This window comes from Rhopalosiphum padi, chromosome 4 (assembly GCF_020882245.1).
Source record: "Rhopalosiphum padi isolate XX-2018 chromosome 4, ASM2088224v1, whole genome shotgun sequence".
NCBI classification, from domain to species: domain Eukaryota; kingdom Metazoa; phylum Arthropoda; class Insecta; order Hemiptera; family Aphididae; genus Rhopalosiphum; species Rhopalosiphum padi.
The window spans coordinates 54,064,354-54,083,391 of NC_083600.1; the positions used below are offsets into that span (position 1 = coordinate 54,064,354).

Here is a 19,038-nt window from a genome sequence, read left to right on the forward strand (position 1 = left end):
ACAAAATTAATAAATATTCTAGTGATTTACTTAAATATTTATTAAAAATGGGAAATACGTATTTAGGGATAACACTTTAAAATGTGTAGTTTATTCATAATATATACAATTTACATAATACATATATTTGTTGTATGACATTAACAAATAATTCTATATAATTTTCAAGGACAAAAACGACAATATTAAATAAAATAATATATGAAAATCTAGAAACACGTATTTAGTACCCAAGTAAAATAATATATTGACACACGTCACACATTTATTTTATAAATTATAAAAACGACAATGTTGTACGTATTTCTGTACTAAATCGTATTGAATTTTGATATTTTTTGGATTCCTATTGTTTGATTGTATCAGTGGGCAACTGATTCGGGTCGTTAAAAAGGTTAACTGTGTTCAATCAAGTTGACACCAAATGATTATATACATATATCTATGTAAATTTAAAATTATATATGTTATTAATTTAAAATAAACTGAGCGGGTAGGTAGTTTCAAACAAAAATGTTTTTAAGATTTAGGGTAAATGATGAATGATTATAAAGAATAATTAATTCTACAAAGATTGATCGCCGAACGGAACTTAGACATTCATTATTATTATATACAGTATTAATAAATTTTTCATTAATAAAAAAATGCTATTACGTCGTATCCTTCGTCGGAAATAACTATGGCACAGTTCCTATAATATTTACAACATGAATACACTTTTTAATTTCTCGTCACTACTTTTATAATATTTATTTACGTAGTACAATACTATATATACTATTATGATAAATAAACGGAAGAACGTGGGTTAATAATAATTAAAATTCAAAACACAGTCCATCAAACAAAAAACGTTCATTAATATCTATTGTGATTTAATGTGATGTCGTTTATCGGCAATTAATATAATATAAGTTTACTTATACATTTATTATTAACGTTCTATCGACGTAAAATGCCAAGTACCTAATAATAATAATTTAAAGTGGTAATAATATAATAATATACGCATTATGCACATCTTTCGTGATTGGACTACAACAATTTATGGCTTAATGATATATTAGTAATATAATATTATTATGACACATACAACGCAATAGTATAATTTATTGTACACGATGAAATTGTTTTAACATTGAATCGATTTAAATTTTATGAAATAAACGCGTAACTTTAGTTTTCAATTATTTTCGTAGACATGATGAGTACAGCATGTGATGCAATGATTCATCTCTCTATAACTCCCTATTTTATTTATTTTAAAATAATTATAATGATGATTGTTAATTTTTATTTATTTTTTTATTTTTCACAAGTAAAACACAATCTATACAAATTAATGCACAATAAGCATTTAAGATAAAAGTCTATACATAACATGAATTACTTGAATAAGAAACCACTTATTGGTGACACTTAGCATGGTGAATATTTAAATTGTTGAGAGATATTTTTAATTTAAATGGTCACGACACCATTTCCTTTTGAGTCTGCGTTGTGGATTTTCTGGAAGTGTGAAGATATGTAACACTTTTATTAGTGGGTTGGGGTGATTTTCTAGTTTAGCAAAAAACCGTTTATAGAATAATTCCGCTTCAGCTATAACAGGTTGGATACCTAAATCTTGGTGGAGGGATAAATTAGAGACATAGAAAGGAGCATTATTGATATTTCTTAAAGTAATATTCTGGAAGACTTGAATTTTGTTTAAGTTTAATGTTTTTGCCGATCCCCAGAATTGTAACCAATATGTCCATATAGGTTTTAAAAGAGTTTTATAAATTAGTAATTTAGTTTGTAAGCTAGTAAATTTGTTTTTGGATAATAACATTTTTAGTGATCTGGATCGAGCGTTAAGGTCAATCTTTTAGTTTTTGTATGTTGGCACCAGGTTAATTTTTGGTCAAGAATTAAACCTAGATATTTAACAGCATTGAGGGGTGGGATAGGTATGTTTTTTTTAGAGACATTTGGACAGTAACCGTGTCTAAGGGTAAAAGTTGTATGAGCTGATTTACGCGCCATTTTTTATACCATTCCGATTGTAAATTTAAATGAGACTGTAAGTTGGCAGAGGCTATAATTGGGTCATTGTGAACTGAAAGAATTACTTTGACTGTTAATTTAAAAATGAATTCTTATAAGTTATACAATCGAAATTTTTACACTTAAAAAAAAATATTATATGTATATTATTCTTGAAAATTTGAAATGAATTATTTTGCCAGTACTTATTATATATGTATTGTACGGGAACCTATACTTCTAAGTCCTCCTGACTGTGGACAAAAATAAATTGTGTTGTTCCGCTCGGTGGCGGAAGACTATAAATTTCGCAAAGGGTGGTAATGGTTGAAGAGCTGATGATGGTGGTTGTTGTGGAGAGGAATGGCTAGGATTCGGTGAAGGAGAATATGTGGGTGGTATGAAATCGCAGTACCCCACGCGCGCGCGACAGGTGGCGGCCCGGGCGTTTTCTCGTGGGTGGATGAGTGTGAGGGGCCACCGGGACGCACACTCGGAAATATCGATCGGGCGGAAAACACCTACTCCCCATATCCTCGACGCCTGAAAAAAACTGCTCCTCTTCATCGTCCGCAATGTCCGTGGAAGCCGCGGATACCGTCGCCACCACCGTCTAGGAACGCGCCGCCACCACCGACGCCGCCAGCAGTAGCGTGTAGTAGTGTGTGTGTGTGTGTGTGTGTGTGTGTGTGTGTGTGTGTGTGTGTGTGTGTGTGTGTGTGTGTGTGTTTGTGTTGTCATCGCGCCGCCGAAACCACCGACAGAACGCGACTGTCTACACACCGAGAAGTAAGCACACTGCGTTATTGCACTGCAAACAAGCACGGTCGAACTTACGTCACGTCATGAAGTTGTTTACTTCGTTCGTGTTGTCGATCGCGGTGGCGGTTGCCGTCACGCATATGGCGTACGGGTCACCCGCCCCCGGTAAAGCGGACGCGGCCAAGATCCAAAAAAACATGGCCAAAAATAAAGGTGAGTTTTGACGACCACCAGCTGAACCGTCCCACACCCTCTCGCCCAGACCCAAACACGCACGCGACCACTTATGCGATTTTCATGTTGCGTGTTTTACCTGTAGTAAAATCGTAGGAGCCTTGTTGAGTTTCCGTTCCATATTATTATCTTATACCAACACATAATTAAATTATTTTTTTTGACATTTCAAAACCATAATAAATGTCAACCATCCAGTTCCCTTTTAAACAATTCCTAAACGTGTCACTACACGACGTGCGTACACAATGTGTATATTTTATGTGTGTGTGTTGGCGATAATAAACGAGCACACGCATTTGTTTTTGTTGTGTATAGCCAAGAAGACACAGGAAGTACTCCAGTTCGGTAACCAACAGAACAGGCAGGCGGACAACAGAAACTACGCCAGAGCCGAAAAGAGACGTGAGTCGAAACAAACAATAATATTACAATCATACGTATACCTACCCCAACAATCGTGCGTCCTACCGCCGGAAGTATCGATTGTTAACGTAGCTATGCAATATATAATATATATGTAAGTATATATGTATATGCATTGTTGCTTCCGTTTTACAGAGGCACCTGATGATCACCACGACCCAGAACCGGTGCCCGAAGTGAACAACGCCCTTGAACACTATCCCCAGGCAGCTAGACACGAAAAGATCGCCGACCTCTTTTACAACCCAGGTAATATACAATTCATTCATTTTTATTAATAATATTAATATTATTATAATCACCATCATTATCTCTGACGCAGTCGTTGATATTATATTAATATCGCATGTATCGTACACATAAAACGTAGTGCATCTAAAATATAACATCGCGTGTTTCAGTCGTAATAAATAGTACATTGTTGACCACTGACAGATGTAAAAACGAATAAAATATTTACTGTACTGGCCTTTCAAACGCAGATTAATCATAATATACTAGTGTTATTTCTTATAATAGTATTTAATATATTTTACTATAGTAAGTTGTTAAAATTATTTAAATCATCTATTGGTGTGAGAAAACTAGTTGAGTACAAATTTAATACTACGATATTGATGAAAATAGTAGAAAGCAGCAACACCTAAATATAATAAGATGGTGGCACAAACAAAACTAGTAAAATCATCAAATGTGTAGACAAATAAAATGGTTATTTGAAATACATCTATAGACTTAAATTTCCGTATACATATTATAATTTTCATTCAACAAAGTAAAACTTTTAATTATATTTTTACGAGTATATATTTATATTTACATAAAATAATAATAATATAAGCATATATTATTATACGTCATAATGCATACAAAGCGTATATTGATTTTTTTTATCAATTGGAGATGAATTTTCAATGAGAATTATTAACTATCATTTTTTTTCCATTTCAAATCGCATTAAATTTCATATTTTTTTACGTAAAAATAATTGAATTTTATTGTTATGCACTTCATTTACTTCTACAGTATTGCTTATCTACTACTAAAAAATTATTTTTTTTACATTAATTTTAATTAACAGGTGTAGGTATAGCCAAATAAGTCAGGTACTTGGTACAAAATATAGTATGTTAAAACTTAAAACCGTGTTTTATTAAATTAAAAACTATTCAGCTTTTAATTTAATATCTTCACAATATGAATAATTTAAGGAAACGGAAAATATTTTTCTTTGGATTTTATAATTTATCCTAGTAAAAATACAAAAATGTCCAATTATCACATTATTTTATGAAATTGTATGATCTTTCTTACGTAATAAATAAAAAATATGATAATTTATTATTTCGAATTTTATATTAGAAACTCGACATGTATTTTAAGGACAAAACAATTATGTTTAGCGAATAATTAAATTAAAAAACTAAATTGTATATTTATATTTTAGATGAATTTTTCATTAAATAATAAAAATAATAAGTGAATATTTAATTAATTTTTTTCAAGTATTTAATCACCACTTTGTAAAAGTGTTATAGTCATTCAAGCGTAAAAATTACACGGTAAATTAACTAAAGCCAATAATAATAATATTTTTCAGTTGTTTGTTGAGCATTACGAGCTATTTTATATAATCAAATTATAAAATGTATTTTTAAAAATATTAAAAATATAATCAATACTCAACCTTCTATTTATAATAGAGTCAAACAAAATATTCTTATAAGCATGTATACAAATTTAGCGCTGTCTAGGTTTGATGATGATTAAAAATTTCTAGATTTAATAAATAATATTGGTTAATAATTTTTATTCAAATAAAAAATAATTTGATACAATTTTACCACTAATATAGCTGCTGTGAAAATGCCAAATTAGACATTTTATAAGATTGTTAGTAAATCTTAATGACAAATAACGCATATTATATTAAAATGCCACGTAAACTAATGTGTCAAAATGTAATATCGATAAAGCACATTATTCATAAAATATGTTTATCGTAAACTTTAGTAGACCACAAGCTGAGCCAATGATGCTCATAAGGAAAACAGTTTTCATCACAATATTATATGCTATTTTTTTTAAACAAACTTTTTGACATTTTTATGACTATAATAAAAATGTTCAGATAATCGTGAATTCGTTGTTTACATCAGCAAACATAAATGAACAATACTTTTTATAAAATTATCGTTTAATTAAAATATATTGATTTAAAAAAGTGGAAATTTTATACTTATTTAATATTTAATAGTAAATTATAATGCATTTATTATTTTTTGAATTTTCTAAATTTCTATATTAAAGAGCTTACAACTCTAAATTGTTCGTATGCTAATATTATTAATTTATACTTAGTTGTACTAAACACGAATTTAATTAGTTTTTCTAGATAGTTCAAAAGTCATGTATTTAAAACTTAGTATAATAGGTCTCTAATTCATTATTTCGAAACTTTTTTGATTATAAGAAAAGTTATTCAAAAAAGCATTAAATATCATTGTAGGAATTGACCAATCCAATCTAGTTGATTAATATATGATTTTTATCACTTTTAAATTATTTTAGTACTTTTTTTTTGTAAAAAATAACCTATTGAATATATTTTAAAAGCATTTTAAAAAATATCGTGTATCATGGTTTTAACTTAGATTTATTCAAAATCGCTGAGTGGAGAATTTTGATTTAAGGAACAAAGGTCTTTAAATTCTGTTCACCTAATATGTTCTGTCATTAAAATGTACTGGTTAATTTGGTTACTCCGATGCAGGATAAACGGCGTTGTTAATACATTTTATCAACACCAAAACCTACTAAAACGAGTTTTTACAGATCTTTCATTTTTTTATTTCTTTAAATTTTTCCCCTAATATAAAGACCACGTACAGTTCTACTTCAGAGTTTTAACTATAAAATAATTATTTACTATAAAGTAGAACTTACGACTAATATATTAAACATTAATAATACGAAATTTACGTTTAATAATTTATATTTAGTTGTTAAAATATATTAGTTTCCAAATATATCAATACGTATGTCATAAGTTTAAGAGTTATAGAATAAAGTGATATTGTAGTCAGTTGACATGCGCACATAGCATAATCGATTCGAATGATGGGAAATAAAAAGATAAGGTCATCATAATATATTTGTTCAGCTGCAAACAAATAATTAAAAAAGTTTTTTTATATTTCAATGAAAATAATCTGCTCGAATTCAGTACCTAAATTCTATAAAGGGAACTTTATATTCAAAATGAAAAACAAACATTTGCGAAAACTTTTTTATAAACTATAATCTGTATTCATAATGATATTGTTGCTATTGTTTATCAATTATCATCGTATTTTATATTCTATATAGGTTTGTTTGATATTTTATTTTATTTTGAATATAAATCATAATTTTGATTGAATATTATAGAATTTAATTTGTTTATAAATAAATTTATATTTACAAAATATTGTGTATATATTTAAATCTTCCGATCGCAGTATTAAATTCTTTGATGAATAAATAAGTGTTTAATTTATTATGATTTGATTAATATAATATGGATATTCATATCTTTAATTATACGATTGTTATTTTATTCTATATTTAAACTCTACTAATAAATAGTTTACTAAATATTATTAAAATTAACTACCTGGTGAGTACGAAGTATAAAACAAACACATTTAAATTATAATCGTGTATTAAATAGCTAACAAGTCGTTTAATAAGAGATGAAAGTATTGAGTATGAAATGTTTCGTTGACATAACTTGAGAGTGGATACTATAATAATTACGCATATTGTAACCAGTAATAATTCAATTTATATTATAATACAGCATTGATTAAGCTTATGTTAAAATGTATTAAATGTTAATAATATTGCAATTAGGAATAATCCAATGTAAATGATCTATTTAATGTACCTTGGAATAAAAATCATTTAAAATCAGTTCAGTAATTTATAAATATTCAATTATCACTAATATTTTATATTTAAAAAAGATATCATATAGTTTTGACATAATATAATTCTTAACTGTTTAATCGTGTAACATATTATAAAAAAGAAATTTTCGACTAAAATGACTTATTTACATATAATTTTTCAGACGTGGAATTTAGACACTTATTATTATTATTATTTATCATAAGCCAATTAAACATAGTGATGTTATGAAATATAGTAAGTGATTAGCTGTAGGAATACGTTAAACCACACACTAATAATTTGGCATGTGAATAAGAAAATGATCCTTCAAATACAATAATTTACTGGTGTTTGTCATCAAATAAATGTCTTCTGTTTATTGTCGTTATATTCATATTTACACTCACTATACATTTTATTTAAATGATCTCAAAAGAATATTATATTTATAATATTTTATTTATTACAAGATGATAATAAATAATAAACTAACAAAGTTTTGGAATTATCTTAGGTAATTTTAGCTTAGCAGGTTCGTCGTATTAAAATTGCATACATAAGGCGCCGTGTTACAAAAAAAATATTATTGTCATTTTTGCTTTAGTCTAAAAATAAGTATCATATAGTATTATTATACCACTTAAAGAATATATGAAACATAATTGTTATGTTCTTAAGTTACTTTCTCAATAAACATAACAAATCACAATTAAAATAAATTTTATTACTGCCGTTTTTACTCGAGGACGTATATCCAAACAATCTTGATTCAAATATAAATTTATAGATATTTATGTTTGTCTTTAACGTGGCTTTATATATATAGAGCTTATTAGACACATCATATTATCGCAATCTGAAATTGCGACTGTATTATGATTATTGATTACCATGTCGTATAACTCCCTTGATGATATCGTATAAATTCAAAATATTTTAGTTGAACTTAAAGGTTTAAATTATAATGTTCGTATAAGCTTCGATTAAAGTTTTTATGTTTGAAAAAAATATTTAATTAATAATTAACTAAAACTACAACTTGACTTTCACCAATCGGCAAACACATTATGTTAATGATAAAAGTCACTTATTGGGGTATTAGTCTTCGAGTGTTAAAAACTGTGATACAATACAATTCAACAATATCGCGGTCATATTGTTACTAGTAAACATTTAATAAAAGTACTCATACAGCGCTTAACCTTATATTATAATTTAACCTATACACGCTCTTGCATGTTACGATATATGATGCAACGATGATGATTTAATAGTCTTGTGTTATGAATTTCATAGCTGTATATAAGGGAAGTGAACATTATAATAATTTTCCATTTTATAATTAAAATTCAAACAAAGATAATAAATTATTATTAATCCTACAAATTAACATCATATTATAATATGTTTACTATATTTGTTGTTTGGTTTAAATGTGAATATAGTATACACCCGATTATAATTCACACACAAATGAAACCAAATATCTATCACTTATTATCGCTCAATAAAAAATGCATAGCAAATAATATATAATATTCACTTAGAACTTAGAAGAAAATAAATATGAGACTAATTATCGCATTAAAAAAAATCATATAAGCGAAGATAAGTGAAGTTCATATTCAAAATTTTTTGTGTAAAACAAGTAGTGTTTGTAAATTTCATGAAATTTAAAATTGTGATATATTTCACGAAATATTTCAGTATTACAACTGAGCACTGGATAAACGTTGTTAAACTAATGACTAATAATAATTGATATTACAATTTGTGATAAATCAGTACCTAAATATTAAACTTGTATACGTACCATACTCTAAATTATAATAGTTATAATTTTATAATAATAAACCGTTTGTCCATGTGTATTTACTTGTTATAATTATAAACGTATACCTTTTTTTTTTTTTTTTATTAAAATATATATTTACAATTTGTATCATTTATACAATAAGCAAATGTGATAAGTAGCAAAGGCTAACATAATTTAAATATGACATTATTTACATGAGGAGGGAGACTATCCATTGACAGAACCCTTCAGAGCATGATTACTCAATTAATTCAGGAGATCTCTATACTATCGTATTTTGAGACGGCGTGGAGGGTTGTCGGGTAGCGTGTGTGACGATAGGTGTGAGATAAACGTATACCTAAATTACAACGTTTAGATTAGGATAATAAAGCATTGACCGTCAATAACAATATAATAAAAATATTATACTTATGTTTAATTCTTAAGAATAGTACCATCATACATGATACATTGTTTGTCAACGTCATCGACAATAAGTCATTTCCTAGAAAAAAAACCAAGTTTCGCTATAATACTATAAATAGTCGAAAATAAGACCCAATATAGTATAAATATATCAACCACGGTACTCATTTCAATGATTTTACCTAAAACTTTTAGGTTATATAATTAATAATTGATAAACAACCATCATTAATATTAATAGAAAAAATTTCAATGTTTCACGTTTTTATGAAATATTTCATAAGAAATATTTCATACTTCAAACACTAAAAACAAGTATAATGCATACACACTCATTGTGTAACCAATAAGTTTCCCCCTTCACAATATTAAGGTGTAATTCAAATAATTCAACTGATCTAATAATAAGTTACAACATAAAAGAAATGATTTCTGAGAAATAACTATATACATAAAGACTACATTTTTGGTTTGAGTAAAAGTAATGATTTGAATTCAATAAATGCCAATTTGAAAGGGTTCATTTCATCTGATATATTTTGTTTGGTTAATTTTTAATTAAAGTTATTCATTATTGTATAATTTGGAAGATATTATTCGAGTAAGTTTTCTATACGGTACACAATATATTAAATTTATATATTTTAATAATTTTATTATTTTTATGTTTTCTTGTTATTTCAATTCAAATACATAAATTAATGTTTTAAAATTTCAAAATATATTACATTTTAATGAAATGTACTATATAAAGCTTACTATATTTATGGGACAAATTGTATTGTTTAAGATTCCTATGGACTTCAATCGTTAGACGCTGATGACCGTTATAAAAGGAACGCTTACCATTTCGGCACCCCGGTTAAGAGAAGGTAAGAAGCAGAATATATAGCAATAGCTTAATAACACAGTTGAATTATGCATTGAACGTCGCCATCAAATATTTATGAGGCATTCAATATAACAGGAATGAGAGAGGATTCATGAAAATTGTATTAGACCCAATTGTTATACAACACATTATTTATACCAGAGAGTATAAGGATTTTCCTAAAAAACACGTACATTTTTTCAATTGAAATTTTTGATTTTATTAATGGTTTATAGTAATTTTGATGTAAGTACATATATAATATTTTGGTTAAAAGCGGTTCTAGAGCATACGGTTCATATTTGGACAGCGGACGTGCCAAACGCGACTTGCCTTTCGACCCTGAAGAATTGCTGGCGTTAATGTCCATCCTGGAAGCAAATAAGGCTCGAGACAAACCCAGGTATGTAATAAATAATTATTGATAACAATTTATTTAAATGTATTATCATGTGTATTTATTCGCATATGGTATGATTAATATTATTATTAATGAAAACGAATATAAATTTACAATATTATTTTAATTTTAATTTAATGTTATTTAAACTTAAACATTAACATTTCGATTGGATTTGAAAACAAAATACTTACTATAGTTTCAAGTTTTGCATGTATCTATTTTAATATTATTTTCATTAAGCATCATAGTTTTTTTCGTTATTGAAATTAATGTATTGTGTTTTTAAAAATTGTATAAAATTGATAAGCTGATGACACAATATATATATATATATAATAAATCATTATTTTGTTAATGTTAAATTAAACTTATCAGAATTTAACGTTTTAGTTCTGTACATCATAATCGTATAATTGTATTTTATCGATACAATATAAAGTATAGAACCTATATCTGTCGGTTTTATGAATTACCAAGGACAGACTCCGGGTGGTCATATTATTCAACTACAATAGAAAACTGAAACATTATTAAGGGACGTCCTTATTTGACAAAGTTACCCAGATATGTTTAAAAAGATTTACATTATAATAAATTATGTAGAAAATATAACACATTATATAGTTAACTGCACATGGTTATTGTGAATTGCGTGATACATACACTGCAAGTGTTTCATGGCCATATCCTGCAGAAATTCTCAATTTTTTTTTTCAACAACAATATATATTCCATAACGTTTTATGTTTACAGACCTTGTACAAGGCATCTATAGAACTCTACAGTGATATTATAAGTATAACAATGCCCAATAAAAGAATATAACGTGTTTTAATAATGAATAATAGAAAATTAAAATTAAATAAGTTACATTCTCCATTCTTTATAAATTACAAAAATGTTTATTAAAAAAAAAAGAAATTTATTTGTATGGAAGTCTATTAAACATTTTTAACAACATATATTATTATTTTTAAGCCAAAATCAGGGAACAAGATCGTGTAAATTATATTTTTTAATCGCTAAATATAATTTTTATAATATAACATTGGCTTATCAATAATAATCATCGATTTACTAATATATATAATGTATATTTTTAGACATGCCGTACCAAGTTATGTTCAAAATTATGGTCAAAATTATGGACACGAATCAATTCCATACGAAGAAAATGAAATACCAGAAGAAGATGACGAAGATGACATTCAAGGTGAGTGTGTTTAATCACTTAAAATATCACTACATTTTACAATGTTTTTATCCTGTAATGTAATGGACGTATTAAACGTTCGTTCAAAAAGTCATACATATTGTATAATTTGCACGTACTTTTACTTTCAATGCGTCATTACGATTTTCTCCTTAAATGGGATACCGAGGTTACACGTTACCAATGTTTTTGCTTGAATTATTATCAGCAACCATTAATTGTCCTATTTCTTTTTCTATAGATTAATATCTTGTCGCATAATTCGCCTGGTTCATTAATATTATCATAGTATGCATAATAATTTATTAATATAATAATAAAAATAATATGTTATTAATATTATAGTCCGTGTCATTTCTTAGGTTTCATACTACCCATTATTATAAATAATTTTCCATACTTACAACAATAATATTTTATACAATTTATTGTATTGTTATGCTATAGAAGTCTGGGAGGAGCGCCCTGTTGTACTTGCCCCGTCGCCGAAAGATTTCTACATAAATAACGAGTTTCAGCGCAAGCAGAGATCTCAACACGGATCCAAAGTATGATAAAAACAACAGAATAGAATCATCACATCTGTGTAGAATAATTATTTTCAGGGTCTAAACCACTATCAAGAGGAACCGCAGTACTATAGATTGTCAGATTTCTACCGCTATTACAACTACTAAACACAATAATATATATATATATATTATAACAATAATAATTATAATATACGAGTACGGCGATGCTGTTTCACTCATCTAGTGGCATTTATATACTTTACCATCATATTTAATTTATAATAAACTTAACGTTAATATAATATTATGTGTTGTACTACTGAATCTACGAAAATTAAGATATTATAATTATTATATTATACTATTTACCTATATTATATTCTATTTATTAAAATTAATATATTATATCAATGCATTAATATCAAGATATAATGATGCGGTTGTAAGTTATATAGAAAATGTTTAATTGTTTTGAATTTTAAATCTTTTAAAATTAAATTATACGATTTTAGAGTGTATTAGTATTAAATGTGCGCGTGTCACTATATATACATATTTGATATTATACAAATAATTATACATAAGACTTGAATTACGAACTGTGTCCACACATTTATACACATGATCCCTGCTTATGTGGTGGATAATCTCATTCAATGGATCCATATAATCGATTCTACTGAAATTATCAATTTCCTAGGAATTGTGTGTGCAAGGTGCATTACTTGAGATTCAACCACAGGTTGGCTGCAATAGCGTAATTAGGATTTGATTAAAGAAGAAATGGCAAAATAATATAACATGTGCATTTTAAAATTACATGCCACGAAAAAAAATGATAACTTGCTTGTATTATTATCTTTTAAAAATAAAAACTTAAAATAATTTGTCTCCTTATATCTTTTATACCTCTTTATAACCCCCTCCCTCCCTATTAATAATAATTAGCTTATCATATAATTAATTTGAATATAAATTTTTGTATTTCAATTAGAATTACTCTATAATTAACATTTTTAAGCATTTCATTTATTATTTAATTATATATGATGATACATAATTAAAACATAATTTAATAACATTATCAATCTATAATTATATATACTTAATAAAAATTACACTTTTTGTATAGTTTTAGCAACAAATGCTAATTCAAAATTACGTTTATGTACAACATAAAAAATAAACGATCATACACTCTCCTTCGTGATTGCTCTATCGTGTAATAAGATTAAATTTCCAGTGCAGGTTATAATATGTAAGAATTGAAAAACGAAAATAAAAATTAAGGATTTGCTGATTTTATTTTATTTATATAATTTTATTCAGATACAATATTATACATAAAAAAATAAAGTACTGAAATATTTACTTTTATTCTATGAAAGTACTATTTCTATGGCAGAAAAATAAAATAATAATACAAATATTCAGTTATGAGTGAAGTGGGGATTAGCAAACGGAGCCAGAAAGGAGTAGAGTCCTCTTGAATATAACATGTTTTTACTACTACTTGCAACGTTACTTTAATCTGAATAATAGACGTATACTATACTATGCTGTCTAACGAGTAAATGAACCGATTATGCAACATCATCCTACAATAATGAAATTTTCTTAATGGTTTGGTGTCCTGAAAAGATGCAAAGAAGAACCGATTTTCGTTGTCATTCGCAAAAATTTGCTAGTCTAGTTTTGAAAATTGTAAGACACTCCTTCCCTCATAAAAATCAAAAATAGATACACAGAGAGACCCAGCAACAGGTCTCATCAGCTCCCTAGATAATGAAAAAAACCTAAGTAAAAACCTAACCACTCAAAGGCTAAAATATATTATGGTTTTCTAAAATTGATTTTATAATCCACAGAACCACGGCCGGTAATGGTGATGATTAATGACCGTTGTGTTTAAATATACTCATAGATTCTTCTACTGCCTCCCGGCAATAACAACAACAACATTACTGCGCACAATGCGTCTCGATTTTTCAGCGGTAGTTATTTTATGTGGGTATTATATATGTATAGGATAATATTATACATTTAGCGAAATGAGTTAAATTTAGCATAGAGCATTTATATCAACTTACGACAACTGATGCATCGTTGCCGCCGTCGTCGTCATATGTATGTATATTGTACAATATATTATAGGGTGATTATTTTATTCTGAATTCGGTAATATATCAGGAAGCATAAAGAATTTTCAATTTAAAAATTGGATACTTATTATACAATAGACAAATTTTAAACATTAAATTCTTAAATATTTAGATATATATATATAAAAATATATATTTTTTTAAATATATTTTGAGATGATTATATTGCTTGGCTCACGGTAAAATAATCATTTTGTGTATAGTATATTATAATTATTATACATAAGCCAAGCGACTTGGTTGGTGTAAAAATAAACGTTTTTAATGCACCGTCACTAAAGCGATAAGCGACTAATGATTATAATTTTATAATACTGTATTATTAATACGTACAATATTATGTGCCGCTACTCGTACGAGTTATGCGAGGCTCGTCAGCGATTATTATCTTTCCGCTGTTGGATCACCAAGTGGCGTCTGTTGCCTACCATCGTATTTTGGAAACGTTTTTTGGACAGCATAGCGGTAATGAAGATGTTTGTTATGCCGTGATAAGATGTTTAGGCGACGCCACTGATGCATTAAAATATATCGTAGTAAATTTTTGAGTTTCGACGGTAATAAAATTAATATTATAATTATTATATCATTATGTTATCGCCTGCGATCAATCTCTCCGTAATTTTAGTAACGAGATTTTTTAACCCCACAACGATTAAGATCAGGACGATTAGGTGAATCCTGTCAATTATTGATCAATCATTTTTTCAGTCTTGATGTTGAGGATTATCGAGGTCATAACTTAATAACTTTAAAAATATATCGTTTAAATAATTTGTACAAAATATGTTTATTATAGTATAAGCATAGACGTCTAAAAAAATCTACTGCACCATGATAATAATAATATGACCTATGATTTTTTTGACCACCATATCTAAATCATGTATCTAATATAATAGTTAAATATTTGAAAATCAACAATATTAACATTTTATTTTGTATGTTGAATTTTTCATGTATAACATGGTTGTGGGAAGATACCCATTTAAAAAATATTAAGATATTAATAAAAGCCTATTATACCTGTAAGTTTGATAATAGGTAAATTGACTAATATTAAAGCTAACAGCATAAAATTGAATATTACATATTATAATATTAATAACTAATAAATATTATAATAATATAGAAATAATAATCCTATGACTTCTTTTCAAATTATGATTCACTTAGTTTATTTTGACAAAAATATCAACAATAACTTTAATTTAATACTATACTTTATTATTTTTTGGATTTACAATAAAAATAATAATTTTGAATGCAAATATTTCGTCATCATTATTATTTGAATATAATATACTAGGTAAATGTTTACTTATAAACTTATTTATTATAATTTTTTGTTATTGAACTGTTAATGTTTTTAAGTTATTATTATTTTTTTATTGTTGACATTATCGATGTTTGCGTGGAAAACCCATGACTTTGATAGACGACAATACACAACCATATTATTTCTGCTCATTGTTAAACAAACATAATAATATTTTTTCGACTTTCATTCGTCCAAAAAGCCCAGATGATAGGTTTACTAATATTATATATAGGTAAATGTATATTATTGATGATAAATACACATTTTCGCCAAAAATGTGAAACGCTCTGCTTTGTAATTTTACGTACAATTTTTTTCATTTTTATTTTGATTTTTCTCTCTTCAGATTCCTTCTAATTAATAAACCGTTATATACCCGGTCATATTGTTTAATAAGAGCTAATTAAATCTACATAAAAATATAAGTACATTTTGTAAATAAATCAAATTATTTCGTATATAAAATAAATTGTTTTCGTGTTTTAGTGTTTATAATAACATTTAAAAGTATAACATTTTGTGTAGTAAGAAATAACAATCTTGTTTTTGTATTAGTCATAAGTCTGACTCATAACAGTCATAACTTTTAGCGTACCTTTAACAGTATAACCTATATATTAATTTTATTTTATATTTTTAGGTTTATTACAGATGATTATTATTATTATTAGAATTATTTGGCATGCTATAGTTGGAAGTTTCAAATTTTAATTGTAAGAGCTAAGATGAACTGGAATAGTATAATATTTTGGCAGAAATATTGAACTTGCAACAAAATGTCCTCTCTTTATGTTGACTATACAAGAAATATAATTTCTTTATTTTGTCTGTTCTTTATACTCCCAAACAGTTTGAAGTTATAAATACTATTCTCAACTATTTTTGTTTTTGATAAAACATAGCATTTCTGTTTAATAACAGTATACCTACTAAGAATAGGAGTATACATATTAATTTCTAAATCAAATTTACAAAAAAGAATAATATGCACAATTATATAGAAAAACAACTAAAAACACAATATATTTTTAATTTTTTTTTTTAGTTCATAGCAAAAATACATTATAATATTCAATGTGCATTGCGTGAATCAGCGCGAGTGTAATGTTATACCTAATTAACGCGATTTTAATTGCCATAGAAAGAAGACGAAAAACAGTACACATCACGGGCGGTAGTTTTTAAATCGTTGAATACCAACTATATACGATGGTCGTGCGTTAGAAACACACCATGACGAAGGTCGGGAATATAATTATTAAAGGAACATTTTTTTTACTGTTGTGTCGAGAAAAAATGTAAAAAACAAAAAATATACTTTTGTCATTCGTCGCTGCTACTGTCGACTACGACGACGACAGCCGCATCGTAAATCACAATTAACTACTTGGCATAATAATATAATATGTTATTACTTATTACATATCATTATTATTGTTATTATTATTATTATTAAACGTGTGTTCAAGACGTTCAAGTTTTCGAATTTTATTTCCCTCTTTGGTAATTACTGCACAAGTTACGCCGAGGACATAACACCTGGACCATAGTCAGATGATAATATTATTAACACATTCATTTGATACCTATATAATAACCTAATAAAAATAATATGTGGAGTACTACTACAGGTGATATGTGTTATAGTGTTTTACTTATGCAATATCATATTAATTACTTTCAACTATTTACTATAATAACTCTGATGAACTAATATATTTTCGTTTTTCTGTTTTTTCATAATATTATGCTGCAGTATTAATAGTATAACTATAGTAAGTATATAATAATTAGTTCATTGATCGCTGTCTGTGTCCTTAGAACGTTTGTTTATTATAAATAAAAAAACTGTTTTATACTTTTATCATAGTTCGTTATATTTGTATGTAATGTTTTTTCGTAAACACAAGTTTTATTATTACTAAAATCAACAACATTAAAACGTCTGAAATAACTGTAAGCTATCGAGTTAGCTATTAATCACTAATCAGCAATATAATATGATTTCAAGGGCAATTTGAATTGTAAATGTATTATTTGCTGAATGATTGTATATTATTTTGTATCTACCAAAAATGTGTTTCATAATTTTCAATTTTTATGTTAAAATATTTTCCCGTATTTGCTTCTTATCATATTATATATTTTTAGTAATTTCTAATAAATGTTCAGTCATTTCATTGTCTTAAACGTTCTAATTTTTTTTTTTAAGTTCTGAATACCGGCATAAAATGTGTATATTATGGTCTGTTTAAAAATAAATTATGACTATTAACGTGAGGTTAGGTATAATATTATTATATATAATATATCTGTATTATGGCGGATAGTACACGGAATACGTGTTCGCTCGTATGATCAGTAAAAATATTGTATCATTCGTAAAAGTCAGATAATAAATACGCCGTACTAATGTGTAAAAATAAATAATTCTATGAAAAGAATGTCAATACAAAATTAAATTATTGTTAATTTACTATTATTGACTTCAGACATTATATATAATTATTTTAGTCGATTCCGCTAATAACGCGTTCATAGTTTTCTATCATTTATATTTTATGTATTCTTGTATAGTTATATAGTTTTTCAAGGTTTTAATTTTCAATTTTTTGACGATTTAGGAAAATTTTTAGCAATATTGTTCGTTATTTTGAGGTCACAAATACATTTTTTTTAAGACATTGTTATGTATATAATGTAAACTTTATTTTTATATTTTCAAATCCGCTCCCTAATGATAAGAATAAAAATATAGCGTGCGTCTAGTTTATTACTATTTAGTATTTACTATATCTAACTTTAGTATCACGGTGTAGTAGTTGCGGCTCGCAAACCAGACAAACCGGTGTAGTTACAGTGTGAGTGCAGTGTGCGTGCGTGCGCGCGCGATCGGCCGCGAAAGGTGCACACGGTGTGCGCGCGCGCGCGTCGAGTTCGGCCCGG

General features: G+C 26.9%; 1 protein-coding gene across 1 annotated transcript; it reads left to right on the forward strand.

The window, feature by feature from the left end:
- The first annotated feature begins 2,749 nt into the window (after positions 1–2,749).
- On the forward strand, positions 2,750–13,494 carry LOC132930084 (uncharacterized). Its single transcript, XM_060995753.1, has 8 exons — positions 2,750–3,006; positions 3,346–3,432; positions 3,589–3,702; positions 10,401–10,482; positions 10,759–10,884; positions 11,988–12,097; positions 12,545–12,645; positions 12,688–13,494. Exons 1-8 carry the CDS (start codon positions 2,877–2,879, stop codon positions 12,772–12,774), a joined length of 837 nt encoding a protein of 278 aa, XP_060851736.1. The 5' UTR covers positions 2,750–2,876; the 3' UTR covers positions 12,775–13,494.
- The last annotated feature ends 5,544 nt before the right edge of the window (positions 13,495–19,038 follow it).